The 21,457-nt window shown below is 48.2% G+C and overlaps 1 protein-coding gene across 1 annotated transcript in view; it reads right to left on the bottom strand.

The window, feature by feature from the left end:
• Positions 1-402: 402 nt before the first annotated feature.
• The window catches only part of LAMA1 (laminin subunit alpha 1), a 116,197-nt gene continuing 95,142 nt past the window's right edge, over positions 403-21,457 (bottom strand). The window contains exons 49-63 of the mRNA XM_040970593.1: positions 19,628-19,778; positions 18,673-18,817; positions 17,707-17,848; positions 15,373-15,487; positions 14,998-15,168; positions 12,210-12,361; positions 11,321-11,506; positions 9,994-10,129; positions 9,083-9,189; positions 7,331-7,520; positions 6,684-6,842; positions 6,074-6,227; positions 4,337-4,470; positions 1,185-1,407; positions 403-563 (exon numbers count right to left, since the gene is read on the bottom strand). Of these exons, the coding sequence (XP_040826527.1) occupies positions 403-563; positions 1,185-1,407; positions 4,337-4,470; positions 6,074-6,227; positions 6,684-6,842; positions 7,331-7,520; positions 9,083-9,189; positions 9,994-10,129; positions 11,321-11,506; positions 12,210-12,361; positions 14,998-15,168; positions 15,373-15,487; positions 17,707-17,848; positions 18,673-18,817; positions 19,628-19,778 (2,326 nt within the window). The remainder of the gene's footprint in view (positions 564-1,184; positions 1,408-4,336; positions 4,471-6,073; positions 6,228-6,683; positions 6,843-7,330; positions 7,521-9,082; positions 9,190-9,993; positions 10,130-11,320; positions 11,507-12,209; positions 12,362-14,997; positions 15,169-15,372; positions 15,488-17,706; positions 17,849-18,672; positions 18,818-19,627; positions 19,779-21,457) is intronic.

Here is a 21,457-nt window from a genome sequence, read left to right as displayed (position 1 = left end):
TTCCAGGCCACTTTTCCCATGTGTTGGAAGGGAAGTGGAGTAGACAACATAAGAACCAGTGCCCTTAGGGGATCTCGGCACATGCAGGGAGAGGATTTAGCCACCGAGCCATCGTCCCCATGGGCAGTGATGTTCTGGTTTAGAAAGCTCCAAATGCAAAATCTGGTCAAGGACTCAATGGGACATTCACAAAGATTCATTAGAACACAGAGAGCCAAAGAACTCATTTGACTTTTTAGCCCATTTAATAGAGGTATCTGCTGTACACATGGTTTCAGTCTACCATCAACACATTTCTCCTTGGAAACAACCTGAGTTGGACACGAAGGGACTCTCATTCACGAATAGATTCTCATGATATTAGCAATGCTTCCCACGGAGGACATTTTTATCGCCAGCGGCTCAGGGCTCAGGCCCAGGGCAGGAGTGAGGGAAGACGCCTTGAAGGTCAAAAGCTCTGCTGAAGTCCAAGGCCTGCACCTGCGGGCCCTTGCTCAGCCTCAGCCCCCGCAGGCACCCGCGGAACGGGGTCTGGCTGCTCAGGCAGTTCTGCTTAACACCGGCTGTTCGGGAAGAAGACAGAGACACCACTGGCTTAGCTCTGTGCAGCGAGACAATGTCCTCTTAAACGCACGCTCTAGGAAAACGGGGCAAACGTGTTGCCACAGCTGTGGGTTTGGTGACTAGAATCCACAGAAAACTGTCAATATTTTAAGGCAATGATTTCGAGGCACAGCTGTGACTTTCAAAAGACATACTATTTGTGCCTATGCTTTGTGAATAATTCCTTTGGGAACTGTTCTTATTCAAAATCCGTAGTTCTTATCCAAAATCGATGTGAGAAGAGACATAGCATGTGTTTTTCTACTGTCAAATGATTCCTAACTCTGGGAGAAGGCTGATGTCTGGGACAGTCATCCTGGGATCATTGGATTACATCAGATCCTCAGGGTGATGACCGTGTGTGTGCGTGGACGTGTGCGTGTGTGGGTGCATGTATCAGACCATATTTTGCCAAGAAGATTTAGGCGCAGCATTTGAAGTCTTTCTAATATGTAAAGGATTTTTTGCCATCCAATCCATATCTCTCTCTCAGTGACTTGTCTGTCAGCACAAGGACAATGAATTCCCCAGCGACTGCGCCCACCTCCCATGGCAGAAGCAGCTTGGGCACACGCACGTACCAGGGTAGCCGCCCACGTAAATGGGGTTGTTGGTGTCCGCCGATGTGGACTGGGTGTGTGCGCTCTCAGCACCCACTGCGTTGCCGTCCACAATGAGCGTGATGCGGTGCTTGCTTTTGTTGGCTTGCAGCACGTGCCATTTGCCGTCACACAGAGCGCCGCCTGCCCTTGGCTCGTAGGAGGCTGTGATCCTCCCGGCGCCATTGTTCACGTGGAACAGCAGCTGCAGAAAGCAAAGAGCTCGGTGAGTGCTTCCACCATGATGGAGCACAGCCCACTCCTGGGATGCTCTTAGCGGGGATAACATCCTAGCACTCCGTTAAGGAGAGTCAACTACGAAAAAGAAACAAAAAATGATTTCCCAACACAGCCTCTTCAAGGATTCAGCTGCTATGCTAGTTCCCCAGTTCCTCGAAGGGCAGAGGGGCACCTCCATGGCAACGAGCCTGAGCCACAGTGCATCTGTGAATGTGGCAGCACCTGCCAGCAGAAGCTCCTGTGCAGGAACACCTACTAACTGCTCTCTGACAACTGCAGGTGCTCCGTCTTGGCAAGCAGCTGCAGAATCTAAAGCTCTGTCAAAGATGGGAGAGATATTGAGGTGAATGGGGGTCCCTGTGAAACTCACATCCAGAAGTCCTGAGCACAGGACCAAAGAGACCGGTCTTCATATGTACAGAAGAATGAGAAAGAGAGAGAGAGAGAGAGAGAGAGAGAGAGAGAGAGAATGCACGCACTCTAACATTTGCGAGTTTGTTCCCACACGCCCTCAACAGCAGGAGCTGGGTCAGGCTGAGAGCATGAGCCAAGAGCTTCCTTTGGAATTCTCATGTCACAAGCGGTAGGAACTCACACAAGCTGTCCTTGGGTCTTTCCTAGGTGTGCTAGCAGGGAGCTGGAGAAACAGGGGAGAAGCTGGGACTTGAAGTGACACTCCAGATGTGGGATGCAGGTGTACCAAGTGGAGGCTTCACTCATTGTGCAAATGAGACAGTGGGGAGGGGACTGAAGAACGTGAGGCCTGAGTCACAGGGGCCATGCAGAATCCCCAGTCCACCTGATGCTGTCAGCAGGTGCATGGAAGATCACCACCCCTTACAGCCAGCAGGTGCACACAGGATCACCACCCCTTACAGCCAGCAGGTGCATGGAGGATCACCTCCCCTTACAGTTAGCAGGTGCACAGAGGATCACCTCCCCTTACAGCCAGCAGGTGCACAGAGGATCACCTCCCCTTACAGCCAGCAGGTGCATGGAGGATCACCACCCCTTACAGCCAGCAGGTGCATGGAGGATCACCACCCCTTACAGCCAGCAGGTGCATGGAGGATCACCACCCCTTACAGCCACCAGGTGCATGCATGGAGGATCACCTCCCCTTACAGCCAGCAGGTGCATGGAGGATCACCACCCCTTACAGCCAGCAGGTGCATGGAGGATCACCTCCCCTTATAGCCAGCAGGTGCACACAGGATCACCTCCCCTTACAGCCAGCAGGTGCACACAGGATCACCACCCCTTACAGCCACCAGGTGCATGGAGGATCACCACCCCTTACAGCCACCAGGTGCATGGAGGATCACCTCCCCTTACAGCCAGCAGGTGCATGGAGGATCACCACCCCTTACAGCCAGCAGGTGCATGGAGGATCACCTCCCCTTACAGCCAGCAGGTGCACACAGGATCACCTCCCCTTACAGCCAGCAGGTGCATGGAGGATCACCACCCCTTACAGCCAGCAGGTGCATGGAGGATCACCTCCCCTTACAGCCAGCAGGTGCATGGAGGATCACCACCCCTTACAGCCAGCAGGTGCATGGAGGATCACCACCCCTTACAGCCAGCAGGTGCATGGAGGATCACCACCCCTTACAGCCAGCAGGTGCATGGAGGATCACCATCCCTACAGCCAGCAGGTGCATGCATGGAGGATCACCTCCCCTTACAGCCACCAGGTGCATGGAGGATCACCTCCCCTTACAGCTAGCAGGTGCATGCATGGAGGATCACCTCCCTTTACAGCCAGCAGGTGCATGCATGGTGGATCACCATCCCTACAGCCAGCAGGTGCATGGAGAAGTTCTCCTGCTGTCAGATTGAGCTGCAGAAAACAAAATTGCACCCAGGCTCCTGTTTGTGCTGCCTGTCCCCTGACAGTCCCAGAAAGGAGAGGCAGGAGATTGGTGCCTGGAAGCGATTTTGAAGGAGGAGATCTTAAACAAGAGGTGAAAAGTACTGTAGTGGTAAGTTCATTTTGTTCTCAGCATGTGAGGCAAGAGAAGCCTCAAAGCAAGAACAAAGTGCTATAGGGGAAAAAAAATCCACTTTATTGGCAACAAAATTAAGTATAGTGTAGAATATACATTTCTTGGAATCCTAGTGAGCAGTAAAAAGAAACAAGATATCGGTGTTGCTGGGAGGAACTTGCAGGCGACCTGGCTGTGTGTAGAGCGCCAGTCTCAAGAGGACACTGAGTGCAAGGATTCATGTGTGGACCACTCAGGAGGCACCAGTGAGAGGGGATTCGAACCTGCAGCTCAGGGATGGCAATAAAAGGGAAGCCTTGCGATCACAGTACAACCAGGCACCTTGATTGGGGTGTGCTTATTTACTGCAAGCTACACATATGGGAAGTTGTGTTACCCCACACACGCGTGATGCACACTGTGCCAAATGCCCGCGGCTCAGATATGCTGCTGTTGTACACACACCATGTTGTGCTTGATGGCCTGTCTGGGACACCTGGCTCCAGGGAGCAGCACGGGCAGTTCCCTGGACATTCGCTGCAACTTCTGTTGAGCGCCAATGATCTCCCAATAAGTGAATGACTCACTAGGAAAGGCAGGGCATCCGGCTGGCTGCAGGTTCACAGGTACAGGGACAAACGCTCACTCTCCTGCCTGACCACTTTACTCTCAGTTTAACTTCAAAGACATGAAAGATGCTGTTTTTTTTTTTAATGTTGGATCTTCTTTTTCCGCTTGTCTATTATGTATATCTCATATCTCATTGGAAACGTCTGCTGCCTTCATTCAAGGAGGTAGTTGGGGGGCTGGGGGGTGGGCGGTGTCTGGCTGCAGCTCAGCCTGCTGTTTGTTGTCTGCTCCGTCAGGGAGCTGGTGGAAGGGGACTGGGTGAGACGCAGCACCTACCTTGCCGTGTACGAGCTCCAGGCCAACTGCATCCACTTTGGCACTGCTGATCCCCAGGAGCACGCCGTTCTTGGAGGAGGTGCGGAACTCGAGTGTGATGTTTACGTCGGATCGGACTTTGTAGCCTTCCTTGACTGAAAAACACAGGACAATCCCGGTGAACCTGGCTGGGTCCAGGCCTGCTCTGATCCAGAGAGGTGCTGGCTGGCCTGGCTGTGGCCTGGAAACCAGACTCCTATTCAGATGACCTGTCTCCCATGCTTGCTGGACTTGGTTCCACTCTTGTGTCCATGTGCCCCTGAGCTCGGCTTTCTGGTGTGGAAGAGGAAGAGGCCTTTGCAGGAAGACAATCAGCTGGGATAGACCGGGCCAGGCCAGCACAGAGAAGACACATCCTTCAGCTACAGCTGTGGGGCACTTGGCGTCCCTGACCCTGTGGACGCGACCATCACACAGCGTCTGCTTCCATGTGCTGCTGAGATGTGAGCCTTGAAATCAACTTCATCATCCAGGGGGAAATCTACTGGATGTCCAGGGCCAAAGTTCTGGGCAGCTCATCATTTACGGAGTGCACCATAGTCCACACTCGGCATTCTATTTTTTTTTTTTAAGTGGGGATTGAATAGACTCATTAAAAAAAAAAATTCAGGTAATTTAAAGACAAAAAAGCTGAGAAGCCAAATCAGAGACCTTAGTAATAGCAGGAGTTTTGATTGCTTCTCCATCTTCCCCATCTCGTCTTCCTCCATAGGAAACGTGCTGGCTGCTGTAGTGATTTCAGCTGACTTGCTTTAGAATAAACTCTTATTGATTTATTTGAGAGGCAGAGAGAGAGAAAGAGAGAGAGAGATGAATGCTCCCAGCTACTCTCCCAAATGCCCACAATAGTGGAGGCAGGAGCCAAGAGGCAGGAACTCGATCCAGGTGTCCCACGTGGGGGGCAGGGCCCCAAGGACTCACAGCATCACTAATGTGTATTCCTCTAATGCACATTAACAGGAAGCTGGACCTGGGAGGGGAGCAGGGACAAGAACTGAGGCACTACGTCCAATATGGATCATGGGTGTCCTAACTGGTGTTTTAACTGTAATATTAGTCTCTATTGCTGATAATTAATCTCAAGATCATTGTTAAGGTGGGTAATGAGGAAAGCATTTGAAAATATTGAAGAAACCAGTGTGCCCCATTTGGCCTCCATCAGCAGTCACAGCACTCCTGGTGGGGGAAAGTGTCCTTTAGGCTGTCTGGTTAGTGGAAGACGAGAGAAGGCTTTCCCATAGAGAGTCAAGGGGTTGGAGCCACCACCGGCAACACTGGCATCCCACACAGGCCCTGATTTGTGGTCCTGGCTGCTCCACTTCTGCTCCAGGTCCCTGCTAATGCACCTGGGAAAGCAAGGGAAGATGGCCCAAGTGTTTGGCCCCCTGCCACCCATGTGGGAGATCCAGATGAAGCTACTGGCTGCAATGTGGCCTAGCCCTGACTGCTTCAGCCTTTTGGGGAAAATGACAGTGGATGGAGGATTTCTCTCTCGCCCTGTATTTCCGTCTTTCAAAGAAATAAAATCTTTCCTTTAGAAGAAGAGTTAAGGAGCTAAATACAAGCTGGAAAATTGAACTAAGTTTCACTTTCCTGCAGCCATGATCAGTGGACCCTGCCTACAATTTCTTGGAGCTGCATCATTTCATAGGGCAGGTGTATCCAAGGATATCTTTGTAGATTACTGACGATACATACCAAGAGCTGCATATCCACTTCCTTCAAAGAAAGTTCCTTCCTGGGCCACTGCATAGCACCTGTTCACTGCCAAGGTTGACAGCGGCCTGTCCTTGTCCAGCAGTTTGCTGTTGACTGTCACCTCCCCAATGCAGGCAGGGATGCTGTGCGTGATCTGAACCAGAGGACAAGTGAGAGCAGTCAGTACTGACACTGACAAGAAGGGCTGGCATGCACAGACTTACCCTATCCACCACCCAGTTTGTCCTGATGCATTCAAACACCTTCTGTCAGTGGGTCCCATGCACACCTAACCTGGAGCCATCATTCCATCTCTGCAGTGCACGTGTTTGCTGTGATTTCCGTGAAGTATCATGCAAATCAAGAAAGCTGTGCCTCCCAATGTGCAGGTACAAATTTTCTGGACTTGGCTGACCTGAGCTGATCTGAGGGGCTTCAGAAGGGAACTGCTCATTGCTAAGAGCTGGAAGGTTGGTTGGGCCCTATGGGGAAGCCCCACCTGCACCTTGCACCTGAGTGTTTTGCCATAAATGTATGAGGACCTGTGTTCCTCTAAGAAGTCAACACAATCACACCAAAGGCCAGAGCCCCATCAGCAACTGCTGCTCACATTGCCGATGTTCCTGGCCCTGTACTCGGAAGGAAGGCCTCCAAGGTACAGCTTCCCTTCCACGTCCAGTGTAATCGCGTCTCCCACCATGGTCACCGAGGGAGACTCGTGGCCGTCAACCGTGATGACACCTTTTCTCTTAATGTACTCCGTCTTGACCTGTAAGACAGAAACGTTGGTCACCTCCAAGGAATCCGAGGAAACTGGAGCAATAGTGAGCTCTGTGACACTTGCTGTTGACAACCTGCGGGATGCTCGGAAGAATGGCTCCGAATTTTAGAGATGGAGATAAGAGCCTGAGCCTGACTAAGGTCAGAAATGGGCACAGGAAGCTTGTCACAGACCAGAAGAGGTCCCAGAGCCCTGGTGTTGGAAAGCGGACAGCATCGGGAAGCACTGGTTCTCTCACACCCTGAGGGCATTCGTTTACTTTCTGTCAAGTTGAAAGTAGCTCTTGTGCCATTCATCCACTGTGTGCCTGGCAGGTGTCAGGCCCTGGGGTGTATTTCAGGAAGCAGGAAAGAGCTCTCCTGCTTCTAAGGGGCTGCATTCTCAGGGGCAGACACCACATGTGAGGCAAGCTAGAGATGGAAGGGAATGATTTTCCTACAGGGACGTAGGGGATAGGGTAAAAGTTGAGAACGCACCGTGTGCCACTTGCCGTCATTGAGCAGTGTGGGGTGAGAGACCTTAGTCCTGCCTTTACCGAGGTCAAAGGTGAACTGGAGCTGGCCCCCGTGAAGCTGGAGTGTGGCATAGTCGACTTGGTTCTGATGAGCCATGTGGTAAATCAGACCGCTGGACGCCAGTGTCCGGATGCTCAGCTGCACCAAGAGCCTTGGAGAGAGCAAGATGGCGTCACTCATCAGAATATGGGGTGCTTCCAATGACTCGAGGGACCCTCCCCAGGGGCACTCAGCATCTCCTCAGCATTGCTAGTCAACACGCAAGAAGCAGAAGAGGCCTTCAGTTGTAACGGAGTGTTACAACTGGGTTCTGGAGGCGCTAAGGGGTGGCTGCCTTCAGTAGCGCACTCAGGGTAGGCAGCCCTGCAAAGGTGGTTATTCATTACAGCTGTGACTGGTGGGAGCAGGAATCCATCACCAAGCTGAAGAGGAAAAGCCCATGTCCTGGTTCAGAACCAGATGCAGAGCCTTCAAGTTAGGGGCTTGACTCTGGTTGCCAGCCAAGAAGGCGCCCCCAATAGTCACGCGGGAGTAGAAACCTCCGCAGGTGCCATGAGTCTTCTGGGCGCTGGCTGAACTGCAACGTGGGGGGCTGGGAAGAAGGTATTAGGGTGAGTGCTCTCAGTGGTGACAGAGCTGGCACAACGAGGCTGGGAAACAGGATGCATAGAAAACTGAGTCTGAGATAAGCTGGATGCCCAAAGACAGCAATGGGCATGAACGTGGCCAAGAACATCTGAAGAGGCAGGATGAGCGAGCTTTGGGCAATTCAAACCCCAGCACCCAAGATTCAAGCACGCTGGCTGGTACATGGGAACAGCAGCTGGGCCACACAAGAAAGAAAGGGAGCCCAGCTCTAAGGACTTGTGACTAGAGCAGGGATCCCAGCTGATGGCCACAAGAGAAACAGTGTGATTCAGTCTGAAGGTATGGACTGACGAGCAGGTGTGAAGGTAGGAGAAGGGAGACATGTGGAGCCCACAGGATTGTGGCTTGAAGCAGCCACTCTGGCCTTGAGGACTTGGGGGACAGGCAGATGTGGGGCCAGAGGGATAGCACAGAGTGGGGTGAGTGTGCGGCATCAGAAAGTGTGAGCAGAAGGCACAGTGGGCAAGTGCAGACCACCATACCATATATGCGAGCGTTCTCTATGCCATGGGGTTGAACGTCCAGATGGGGGTGGATGCAGGGATTTGAGACTCTGCGATTGGGACAGATTCGGATAGCACCCACATGCTTTGCTCTGCGTAGTCAGTGCCCTGAGGGACTCCAAAACCCAACGTGTAGACACTCAAGTCTCTTGTATGATGGTGGCTGCTTGCACAGAAGCTGTGCACAGCCTCGTGCTGGCATATAGTTATCTCTAGAAGATGCACAATATCAAAGTACTATGTAAATTACTGTAACACTGTGCAGTTTAGGGATCCATGGCAAAAACACCTGTCTGTAGGTATCTAATACAGATGCTACTTTTAAAAATTATTTCAATTCAATTCCACACTGGATCCCCGGATGCCTGTGGATCCGGAGAGTTCTGATGCATCTACAGGGAGGTGGCAACTGGTCACCACCAGGAGGGTGAAAGACACAACCCCTCAGGGCCCCATGCAGCCACACGCTGAGCATGCGGTATTCCCATCTGTTGGTCTTCTGCTGGCTGCCCGGTGGCTGAGATCCACACAGTTGGCTCGTGGACCCCAGGCCTGCACCTACCTCCTTCTGACAGCCGACTGATCAAAAGGCAGCACAAAATGGCTGTTCTGGGAGAGTCCAAACTGGTGAGCACTGGGAACATACTCCAGAGCTGGCTCCACCGCACACTGTCCCTGGAAGAGATGGCTAGGTCACTCAGCTACCACTGCCAACAGCACACGAACTCACACACACAGCCAACCGCAGCCCAGCACAGGCACCAGAAATGAAGTACTAACACCGAGTCTGGCTCACCCCTGTGGACTCCATTTGCAGGCTCCCTTGGAAACTGGCTTCTGACTAGTCCTCTGCCTAAAGGTGCAAGCATCCCATCTGGGTGCTGGTTTGTGTCCCAAGTGCTCCACTTCCCATCCAGCATACTGCTTAGGGTCTGAGAAAGCAAGTGCAGGATGGCCCAAGTTCTCTGGTCCCCTGTGCCCATGTGGTAGACCTGGAAGAAGCTCCTGGCTTTGGATTGGCTCAGCTTCCATCATGGTGGCCATTTGGGGAGTGGACTAAGGGATGGAAGGTCTTTTTGTCTGTCTCTCTTTCTTTCTGTAATATCTGCCTTTCCAATAAAAATAAACCTTAAAAAATAATAATTAAAAAAAAAAAACAACCAGCCCCGGCTTTTGGCTATTCTGCTGGGAAGCACGGCTGCAAGAGCGGAGGGTGTGTGGAGGGTTTCCCCTCTGGTTTCTGGGACTGCCTGTGGTTGTTCCCCTGGTGGTCCCTCTGCCTCACCCCTGCTCCGACAGGCTCCTCTCCTCCGCCCCGGTCCCGGGGCCCTGGGAAGAGCCCCTCCCCTCTCGGCCTCCTGGCCTTGGTTTCAGCTCCCAACCCCTCTCCATGAGGTCCCATTTCAGCCTTGCCCGTAGTGCATTCTCTTTCTGCCCAGATTTAACGATATCCTCATGGAAAGTCCCGCTTACCGTGCTCAAAAACGCCAGGGACTCCGGCAAGGGCTCGCTGTCCTCTCTATGAAGAGCCAGCGTAGGCCTTTCGGACAGCAAGCAGCTGCCCAAGTCCACTTTTTCATAGCCAATCGCACCAGTGAGATCCAAAAGCCTAGACAGAAACAAGAAAGTGCTTCCAAAGTTAGGAGAGTACAACCAATGAGCAAACCGACACGGTTGAAATTCATCAAAACCACGGACACATTTATCTCCAGTGATCGAGTTTACAAGTACTATGGTCCATGTTTTCTGGTTTGATTCTCCTTGGGGGCCTGGCAGCCCATCGCCTACCCTATCCCCACGCTGGCCTCCTGGTCATTCTTAAGCTTCTCCCGGAGACAGCTCCACGTCACCAGTGCTCCTGCAGCTTTTGCTGGGCTGCTTCAGGGCCAGATTTTTTTGTCTCTGGTTCCTACAATGCTGTGTGACAGATTGATATGTTGTTTATGGGACTCTCTTGCCAGGAGCCCTGAACTATCCTTTACACAGAGGAGTGGTCTGCATCCTTGTCTGCATGGGTCCCATGTCCCTTCCCCAGGACATGACCATTAACCGCACAGACACTTCTACCCTGGCAAACTGACCGCTTCAGGAACATGAAGATGCTGAATGAATGAAAAAATGAATGGAGAGATAACTGGATGAGAGCTGGGGTGAGGTCTGCAAGGTTTTATGAGTAACAAAACCAGGGTTCTGAGAGTGGACGTGTGTTGAAAGCCAATGCTATTTTTTTTTCATGCAAATGTCAGGGATATTCCTTAGAGATTTCAGAGATGGACACTGTGACCAGGACAGTCCCACACACACTTAGGGTCACAAGGCCATGTCAGACAGTGTCCCAGGCAGGACAGAGCCTCAAGCCCCTGACACTCAGTGTGTGGGGGGGCACACTCTGGTCCCATCACCAGCCGAGCAAGGCAGAGGTGCGTGAGGAGGAATGAACAGCCCCTGGGCACAAGATCATTCTCAATCACGAGCCTCATGCAGGTAATGGCACCTGCCAGTTTCAACTACACACTCACTGTAAGGGCGGACCAGTAAGACTTGAGAATCAGAAGCTCCCAGGGGCCTCGCTGCACAAGGCTCCCTCAAATCAGTGTGCTTCAGATAGCCAGGAAAAGCCCCCCTGTCTTAAAAATGTGTGTCAAAATAGATTTCAAACTTGGCCACTTATCTGTTGGGAGGGAATTTTCATGAACAGAAAGTGAGTTCATTTTCTACTCAGGAAATTGCAGAACTGGCGGCCAAATGAGCTGTCGGTGCATGCTGACGCTCAAGCCTCTGAGGAAGCAGGTGCACTTACTCCATGTTGAACACCAGGTTTTTGATGCAGCCATGGAATGAGCTTCGCATCTTGAGCATCGGCATGCCCTCGTCCTCTGGAACTCCTCCCAGGTACAGGGTGGACACGTTGATGGTCCTGCTGTCTGCTAAGGGGCCCAGCCTCATCTCCACAGGATGCGCCTCGTCCACCTGGATGGTGATAATTCTGCAAGATCAGAGGGGCAGGAAGAGCTTTTCAATGTAAGGAAACCATGACTCTGCTTTTATACCTTTGCCCTTCCAGTTCTCACTGAATAAAAATCTCCTGAAGATACATCTTAATGTGACACTGTATGTAAATTCACAGCTGTATTTGGAAAGTTCAGACTTACAACTGAACATCCTCCAGCAACGAATAGAACCCTCGTTAACACTGAACTTCACCTCTTTCTGGGAGACAATTTTTCTTTCACCTCTTTACCAATAACAACAATGTTTAGCATGTTTCAAACATATTTGGTCTACAGTTTGGAAACATGCAGAATTGTTGATATAACATTACATACTATTTTACTATTTCATATTGATGTAATATGGTTTATGATTACTGTCATATCATTTACCAAAGAATTAATCTACTGTGAAGATAATTTACTTGAGCCCCAGAGAAGGGCAGGATTAAAGTTGCTATATTGAAAAATTCCCCCAGAGAGCTTACTACACAAACAGATAAAATTGGCTCCCAAGCAGAAATGCTAGCAAGGTTCTGGAGTTATTTGGTAACAATGAAAGCTCTGAGCTGTCACAGGGCCCTAATAATCATGGTGGTAGTTTAACTGCACAGGGTGCCACCCCAACGTTCCTCTCAGAGGGCTGGGGTGAGGTCTGCACAGACTCCCAGCACAGGCGCCGTGCCCCGTGGTAGGTACCTGCGGCTCCTAACCAAGGAGATGGAATGGGCTTGTCCGTCGCTGTAGGTGCCGGTGGGAGCGTGCAGGAGAGCTTTTCTCAGGCTGGTTCCGTCCCCAGGACTGACATGCACTTCAACATGGCCGTCAATCAGCATGATGGAAAAGAACGGCTGGGAAGGTGGCAGAGAGAATTTCCCATACAAAACAGGTTACTACTTGATTCAAAAACTGTCATCTTATAATATGTGGATAGTACCACCAATTAAGCAGTCTGAAGAACATCACCTGACACTACTATTTTACATTTTATTCTATTCTTTTCTAACGTTTGTTCACAACAGCTACATTCCACATTATGTTCTGACCACTAAACATAGACCTCCACTCATATATAGCTGTTCTATTTATGATGTATTGCCAGGAGAGCTACCAACAAGTGGATAGATTATAATTTGTCTTTTATTCATGAAGTTTTTAACAGTTTCTAATTTCGGTTATTACACATAATCTTTTAAATATTTTTCTTTTGCTAATGAAATTATTGCTAACATTTCTAAGGAGGATTAAAGAGATAATGTTAAATAACATGCTACTGAATAACTAACGTGTTGCTGAAGAAATGTAAAAGAAAATCAAGAACCTTCTGGAAGAAAATGATGCTACTGTATGATCACTGAATAATTTAATCAGAAGAAAGTGTTTTGAAGAGATGAAACTAACAACAACAACAACAAAATCAAAATCCATGAGTGTCCACTGATCTTTGTTGGTGAAATGTGTCTCCATGTAACTTCATGGTGTTGTTAATTTCTTTTTTTCTTCCTGTTGTTGATTACGTTTTGTGGCTTTTCATTTAAGGGGATGTATAGTAACTGTGTAATGGAGACTATCATATGTAGTAACTTATTATTTAACTTCATGGTATTGCACATTTCTATTTTTCTTCCTGTTGATTTTGTATTATGGCTTTTCATTTAAGGGGATGTACAGTAACTGTGTAATGGAGACTAACATATCCAGATGTGAGGATATAATGCAGTGTGCATCTCTACTTCCAGACTAAAGACGGACTCCCACTGAAACTGTTTACTATATCTTGACAATAGGATGCTGGACTCTCTGCCATTGTCCATGGCAGCAATGATGGACATATGACTGTGTATGAAGAACTATAATTTGCTGATGACATAGGGGAACTCAATGGGTGGGGGTGGGAATTGGGGAGGGAATAAGGGAAGTCCCAGGGCCGATGGAACTGTATCATAAAATGATAATAAAAAGAGATAATGCTTGAAAATGTTTAAAGCTCTTAAACCTTTTCTTGCCACACTGAAAAGGGATATGACAATCCCACTGGCAGAAATGGCAAGTGCTGCGTTTGGCTTTATTAGCAGTGGATGTTACCATTTGAGTAACCAGATTAGCTCTGGCAGGAACAAACAGGCTGACAGCATCTTCCTGAAAATGCTAAACAGTACTACATATACCTGACCATTCCTACTATGTCCCCGAAGGATTTTAAATAGGGACTCCTTTACTTGTATAGAAATGTTCATAGCTGCGAAAATGTAATAGTTAAAAAAAAAGGTATAACCCAAATGCCTCTCAAATAACGAATGAACAAAATTCCAAAGAGTGGAATATCGCCCATGAAAATGCAGCTAAATCTTCACAACATTTGATCTGGAAGACATAAAACATCACATTTTGTACTGATTTCATGCATTGGGAAATATCCACAGGGAAATGAAAGCACACTGGTGGCTGCCAGGGCTGAGGACAGGGCAGAAAGGGAGTGGATCCTTACTGGGCACAGGCTTTTAATGTGTTGAAACATTTGAAATTAGATATGGAAAACAGCCTCACAGTAGTGAAGGCAGTAAATCTAAAACTTGGTGAATATATTAAATGATACTGAATTAGTCATCAGAAACAAAAACAAACAAACAAAAAAACACCAGTGGCCCCCCCAGACTAAACTCCATCGCTGTCAGCCCTTCATTCGTTAAGTGTCTTCTGATGTTTGGGGTCTACAGAGTGGAGTTCCTGCCTCATCTCCGACACATCAGAGCTCTGTGATCTTGCACAGGTTAAGCAAGCTCTCTGAACCACTGTCTTGCTGAGCAAACTGGAGGAGCAGCACCCACTGGGAGCCCATCTGGATTGGAGATACAGCAACATCTGCATGGTGTCTTGCATGGTTGCGAGCTGCACACTACGAATTGCAGGTGGGTGAGTTCCACTTGACTCAAACCATACATGAGCAGTGTGTGATGCTGCTTCAAGTCACATGACGCAGCCCCACGCATGCCACAGAGAAAGGAAGATGGCCCGCTGTTGAAGGGAATATCAACATGAATAACTGTCACCTTTCCCAGGTCCACTGTGGGTGTGACAGCCCGTGTTTCTCTTTCAGTTCCTCTGCAATCATGCCCCAAAGAAAATCCTGACTTGAACCACACAAGAGGGTCTGCATTTTTCACCTGAGAGTGAGGAGCAATGGCCATAATATGGAGAAGAACGCTCAGGACAGGCCACCTGGATGGGTCTGGTTAGAGGAGCATGCCCGAGAGCTTTCTTACCAGTCACTGAGCAAGGAAGACGGATCAGGTAACCCAAGAAATCACTGATTCGTTAGGGAACGTTACTCAGCAACAATAAGCTTTCATTCATTAAAATGCATGTCCACAAACAGGCGGGAACACAGCAAACGATAAATGTCTAGGAGGCAGTCATTTTCCATCGAACATTTTCTGGAGTCATTTCCTGGCTGAGCCGGCGGCTCAGCAACACCGCAGCTACTCACCACATGCACCTGCCAGTGGCCCTGCTTCTGCGCATCCTTGCCCATGGCAGCCAGGATGACGCCAGTGCTGTTGGTGGTGGCAAATGTGACCAGCAATTCCACTTCTGGGGACAAGGACTTGGGGGGCAGTTCAATGTAGCCGCCTGTCAAGAAGCTCACGCTGCGAATAGGCTGGTTGCAAAAGTGACAAAAAAAAAAAAAAAGAAATACATGTAATTTCCGGTGCAGGTGGTTTTCCCACGGCACAGGGTACGGCTGGCTTTCCCTATCATCTCTTCCCCACACACCCCTTAGTTAATGTGCTGCTACCTCACTATGCTGGACAGAACAATGACCATTTAGTGAAACTCTAACATGAATGAACACATTCCTCACCTCCAGCACACAGCCTTTTCTCACTCCATAGGAATTTCTGAGCAAATCAAAGGTTGATCTAGATATTTCCAGGTTCTTGATGCAGCCCACATAGTTCTTGCTGGTGATCCCTTTCCTGCAGGGAACACATCAATTCAAATGTTATCACTGCTTAGTTGTTTTTTTTTTGGGGGGGGGGGGGAGAAATATAAATGGGCCTACACATCTGAAAAATCTGTTTCCCTGAGTCATCCTGTAGACATCCAGGCCTCCCTCTAAGATACAGATTCCTGATGTGGCAGCTGTATCAGTGTGTGTAAGCGTGTTCTTGTAGGATACTCATGCAATAACAAAACCGTATACTCGCATATCTCTCAGATCATATCCTTGTCAATAAGACACGTGATGCTTACAGAAAGGGACTGGACTCAGCATAGCTCCCTAATGGGCACCCATACCACACAATACATATATCATTTTAATGGAAATGCTTGTTGCTACTAAAAGTTAAGTGCACTTCTTTAAACATGGGCCAATACAATAGTCCAGTCTCCACATTCGTGTAGAACATTCATTTCCCTTGCAGGCAAGAGCGACTCTTTGAATGCCAGATGGCCAAGGAAGCCACTGGCTGCTCTCCATACTGTATAGTCAGGAATTTCATGCTAAGGGAATCACCCTGTTTTGAAGGCTGGGGTTCTTCCAAATCTTTTATCTCAACCTCCAAATGAGTACACACATACAGGGAGAGATTTTTTTTTTTCAACCAGGAGGTGCCCCACTCCTGCCTAGTGAGTGGGGCTGCCATGTGGTCAGGCTCTTGCTTCGCAGTTACCAAGATTACTGAGCAGCTTCCAGCTTCACCCTTCCACAGTCTCAGAACAGCTGTCCTTCCAGTTGACCACTGTGGTCCATTAAGCAACTGCGCGGTCTGATATGAGCTTCAGCACCTGCATCTCCATTTCCTCCAGTGCAAACAAGGAGGCTGCCTTTGCTGATTCTCCAAGTCATTCCTCCTAGGATGTGGTGATGTGGATTTCTGTCTTTTTTTCCAGTGTCTGCTCTGTGAACCATTCAGGTAAACAACACAGGATCGTGACACAGCTGATGGCTACAGGGATATCTCTGGTCCCATGAGAACAGGGAGCCAGTGGTGTCAGGAATGCCGATTAGAACAGGGGCTTTCAGTCCCAGCTCTGACTTAGCAAGGGACTTCCTCCACTGAGGTGTAAATTCATTTCCCACACCCGGAGGAGGCTGTAGCTGCCAACTAGGTTCCTTGGAACTCTCAACTATTTGTGGCAAGGAGAAGAGGGGAAGGGAAAAACAGATGCAGACGCCTGCCCGTGGCAGCTGGACTGGCTGTGTTTCTGGTGTAGAACATCAGTGCCCTGGAGAATTTGGCCTACAGACAGGACGTGGCTTCAGGCCACTGCTGTACACTGGGGGAACACCGGACTGCAAGACTCCGTTTGGACACCTGATGACTCCACTCCCTGGAAATGGACCGACTTGGACACCTAACCCTTCGTACAGGAGTTTTATGGGCAAGGGTAGGACCAAGAAACCACGAAAGTCAGAAAGCTAAGCAGGAACTGGGATTATAAAAAGATCCCATTGTCTCTCTCCTCTGCTCTCTTTTGTCTAACTTCCTGATGCTGATTTTTCAACTGTCAGACACACTACTCATTCTAATTACATAAAGAAGGATCCAGATGAGTCTGCAGAAAGCACTTTCTTGCTTAAAGAGATTCCACGGCTGAGATGTCAAGGAAGAAGCATTAAGTAAGACAGGCAGGGTCTTCAGATCATGGCACACTAACATTTTATGAATCTTCTAAAGGCAACTGTTATACAATCGCTCAGTTTTCTGCACAGGTCTGCTTTACTCCCCAGTTAATGAGGGAACTGGCACTTTGAATCCACATGGGTTGGTCTGTGTCCTTTCTTACATTTGTTGCAACAGGGCCTACTTTGGAAAATAGGGTTTTTGGGGAGGCAACCATGTGAAGATGAGATCAGCAGAACGGGTTCTAATGCAACATGACCGGCGTCTTTACACAAAGAGGACATCTGCACACAGCAACACAGGCTCAAGGGGAACGGGGTGCATACAAAGAAACAAGAGACAGTACCAAGACCTGCCAGAAGCATTCAGACACTGGGAGCATGGGGTGGATTCCCTCTCACAGCCCACCTGGAGCAGACAGCCCTGTCCACACCCTGATCTCAGACAGCTCAGATCTGTGGCCTCTAGAACTGGGAGAGAACCCAGCGCATGGTATGTTGTCGCAAGCTTAGGGATCTACATAGTATGCCTAGGGAGAGGGGCATCCCTGCAGCTTAACATCATACCTTGCGACTCTTGACCTGGGCAGTCCCCCAACGTAAATGGGATCCTTATCTAGACGGTTCAGGTCTGAGGAGACTCCAGGGGCCTCGCCTTGCTTGGTTTCCTTATCGCTGCTGTTGTAGGCATCAATGACTGCCAGCAGTCCTAAGAACAGAGTGAAGGGAAGAAAGAAGATCACAAAAATGGCTTTCCACGTTTACATAAAAACCCAAACACCTGCTGACAATGTTCATTTACAAAGACAAAGGCATTTTGCGCATTCGACTTGTCCATTTTATGGGCAATCAAAGGACAAATGAAAAGCTCCAAGGCACAGGTCAACGAATCCAGAAAACACATTCGTCTCTGACACAGCATGGATGTGCAGGAAAACACCAGTAGAGCCTGCATTGTGGAGTTGCTCCTAAGGCCACCACCTGCTATACCAACTTCCCATGCAGGTGCTGCTTCAAGATCTGGCTGCCCTGCTTCCAATCCTGCTCCCTGCTCATGAGCTTGAGAGAACAGCAGAAGGTGGTCCAAGAAATTGGGCCCCTGCTTCCCATGTGGGAAACTGGGATGGAGTTCCAGGATCCTGGCTTTGGCCTGGTCTAGCCCTGGCTGTTGTGGCCATTTGGGGGAATGAACTACCACATGGAAGAGATCTTTCTCTCTCTGTCTCTCCTGTCTCTCTATAACAATGGCTTTCAACTACATAGTAATACTCATAATCCTAATAATCATCTCATTATCTCAATTCCAATTTAGCATTTAACATGAAATAACACCTTATAAACCACAGACTCATACAACTATAATGTGAACTACAATATGATTGCTGTAACCTGGTCTTCCAAAGGTAAAAATGGTTCTCATTTAGAATCTCATTCAAAAACACCTCTGACACCAAAATAAAATGGCCTACTGATTTTAAAAAGAGTTCTTTAACTTTGAGGGTCGCCATCAGGTGAGTTTAGCTGTAAACTTACCTTGCTTCCGATTTCGCTGGAAAGCAATTTTATACCAGGTTCCATTGTTGTATCGTCTGTCTGTCGTAAGGACAAGGGGTCCTGAACCCAGGTCAATGGTAACTTTCACTCTGCCATGCACCAGCTCAATGGATAAAAAGTCTTTCTGTAAAGAGAGCATAATTCCCCATGGTGACATCTTTATCCCCACATTCCTTCAGGTTGGGGCTGGGAAGAACCTTCCAAAGTCAAACTGGGAAAACTGAATCCAGCCCTGCAGCGTGGGGTCTATGCTAGGACATTGATAATGTCCATGAAGGTTTTCTAGAATTCTATGCAAACATAATTGACACACTAACCACTGCTAGCAAAATCTACTGTTTCATAGAGAAGTGGAATTTCTGCCTCTTTTTCATTTAGACTGACAAATGGCCCAGTCCAAAAATTAAGAGTGGAGGATTAGTGAGAAAGCACCAGCACATGGGATTCAAATGGTGGCATCAAATTCTGCTGGATAGAACTAAAATTAGACCACCGTGTTTTCCTTGGACATACAACAAAACATGCTATTTGAGTCCAAATTTTAATAATAAATGTTCAATTTATTTCTCCAAAGACAGGGATGTTAGTGTTCACTTGGTGTTCTATATCTTTCAGAAGTTCTTCAGTGAACTTGGGCTAATAAATAAATGACCTTCAATGGGTGATTATATGATATTCACATGAGTGATACAAGTATGTGCTGATAAAATAGTCCAGCACACACAATGGAGTCTTCATAAAGCTCATGGCGAAAAAACCACACAAGAGTTTTAAAAAGTTTGCACCCAAATATGTTTACCTTTTCATTCTACTTCCATGAACTTCTCAAAGTATTTTCCTACTGTCCTAACACAAACTTCTGATTTAGCAAAAGTTGCTTAGGAATAGTTCAACGGTATACAAAGAGCAGGGCCTAGCCCATCAGGACTCTTACAGTGCCATTGGAAGCCAGATAGAGAAGAAGTCCATTAGGTGAGAAGGTATTGAAGAGCATGATGATCTGGGTGATGGTGGCCCGTAGTGTCTTCTCCACCACAGAATGCCCGCTGCCATCGAAGTGGAAGGAAGCGTCTTCATCCTGAGGGCTGAAGGCGGAGAAGGGGATACACCAGACACACTCAAGAGGATGGGGAGAAGCAGCAGAACTCTCCCTCCCCCAAACCACAGAAGGGCCACCAAGTCCTTCTCTTGACCATGTGTGCAATTCACAATAGAGGTGGGACATCTCTAATACGAAAATCTGAAACTTTGGGTGGAGACAGAAAATTCCATACCATGAAATCTTGTTTCTTGCACAACACGACTTCAAAAATACTGCATAAGATACTTTTCAGCCTATATAAGTAAGGTGCGTGTGATCTCTCTCCATCCATACCCATGCCAAAAGATGTGGTGTCGCGACTATCTAACGCAAAGCCTGGGGCTCAGGCATAGGCTGCTGCTCCACTTTGTTGTTCTGCGTTCACAGCACTTAGCACTTTGTTGTTTCCAAAGGGGTGTTTTTCCTAGACCATGGAATAGCTGGGATATAACTCCTGTGGGTGTCCATTGACACTCTTAGAATCCAGCGAAAAGCCTGGAATACTGAGGAATGACCTGCACCCAAGGACAACCGGATGGCCCATCTGCTATCTAACACACCTATTAACTAAAAACAAAGCTGTGTCCATATTTATCTTAGTAAGAACTGTTAGGATCAGGGGTTAGCTTTATAATATCTTCCCAGAGTGTAGGAGTTTGCATAATTACAAACATGCTGGTACTATGTAAAGAACTATAAGACATTCAGAGAAGAACATAACATTTTCAGATAATTTACTTGGCCAAGTAAGTCACACTGAACACTTGCATAATTTTTTTAAAATCTAAAGCACATCAATAGATCACAGCAATGGTTTGGCAACAGCAAATCATGCACAGGTGGAAGGCATAGTAACTTCCCATCTAGGTGCATGAACGTGGAGTTTTACTATAATTGTTCATTTTTTGAGTTAAAGTTTTTGCCTCATTGATGTGGGGTAGGGGGTAGTTATTGCTACCTACAATGAAGACAGTTCAACAGTTTACAAACACAGGCATAAAGCTCTGTGCTTGTATCAGGGCTTCCCAAATTTCTTCTATGGAATATATGAAATTCCGGTGTCTTTTTAAAAGGAGGTCATAAATGCTGGAACTCAAGCCTCTCCCCAGGACAGGCTCATCATGCATATTAGCAATTCATAATTAAGGGTCAAATATCCCCAGCAAAGAAACATGCTGAACTTGACTCAGCATTTTGCAAACATTTATGATCAGCAGAACCCTCTATCGCTGCATTATCCCCTAGGAAGAATGTAAATGGCCTAACAAGTTAGTATTCTTTGCTAAAATAGTTTAGAAACATTGTTCAGTGTAATAAAAAAAAAAGCGGCCAGTTTGCCCAGGATTCAGAAAAGCCTATTAATCAAATCCCAGGTTTACTGAGCTCCTGAGACAATGTGACTCTCCAGCTCTGTATCTCAAAGTTGATCCGGGAATTGGCACCAGGAGGATGGCAGCATTTGCTGACCCTTTCTCATGTTACAGTGGAAATCTCATGGGAGGACAAACGTCTCATGGACAAAAGCCAATGGGCATGGGGACAAGCGGCTTCCACACCCCAAGACAAGAGGAGCAGAATCCACAGGCACTGAATACAACCCATGCTGCAGGCTTTAAGAGAGATCTGAAAACGTCCAAGGTGACAGATCAGCCAGTTCCCCTGCCAATCATTACACACTGGACA

The sequence above is a fragment of the Ochotona curzoniae genome, unplaced genomic scaffold (assembly GCF_017591425.1).
Source record: "Ochotona curzoniae isolate NIBS_2020 unplaced genomic scaffold, NIBS_Ocur_1.0 scaffold_4812, whole genome shotgun sequence".
In the NCBI taxonomy this organism is placed as follows: Eukaryota; Metazoa; Chordata; class Mammalia; order Lagomorpha; family Ochotonidae; genus Ochotona; species Ochotona curzoniae.
Note: the sequence above shows the minus strand (reverse complement) of the source record. Positions and strands in the feature narration are given on the sequence as shown.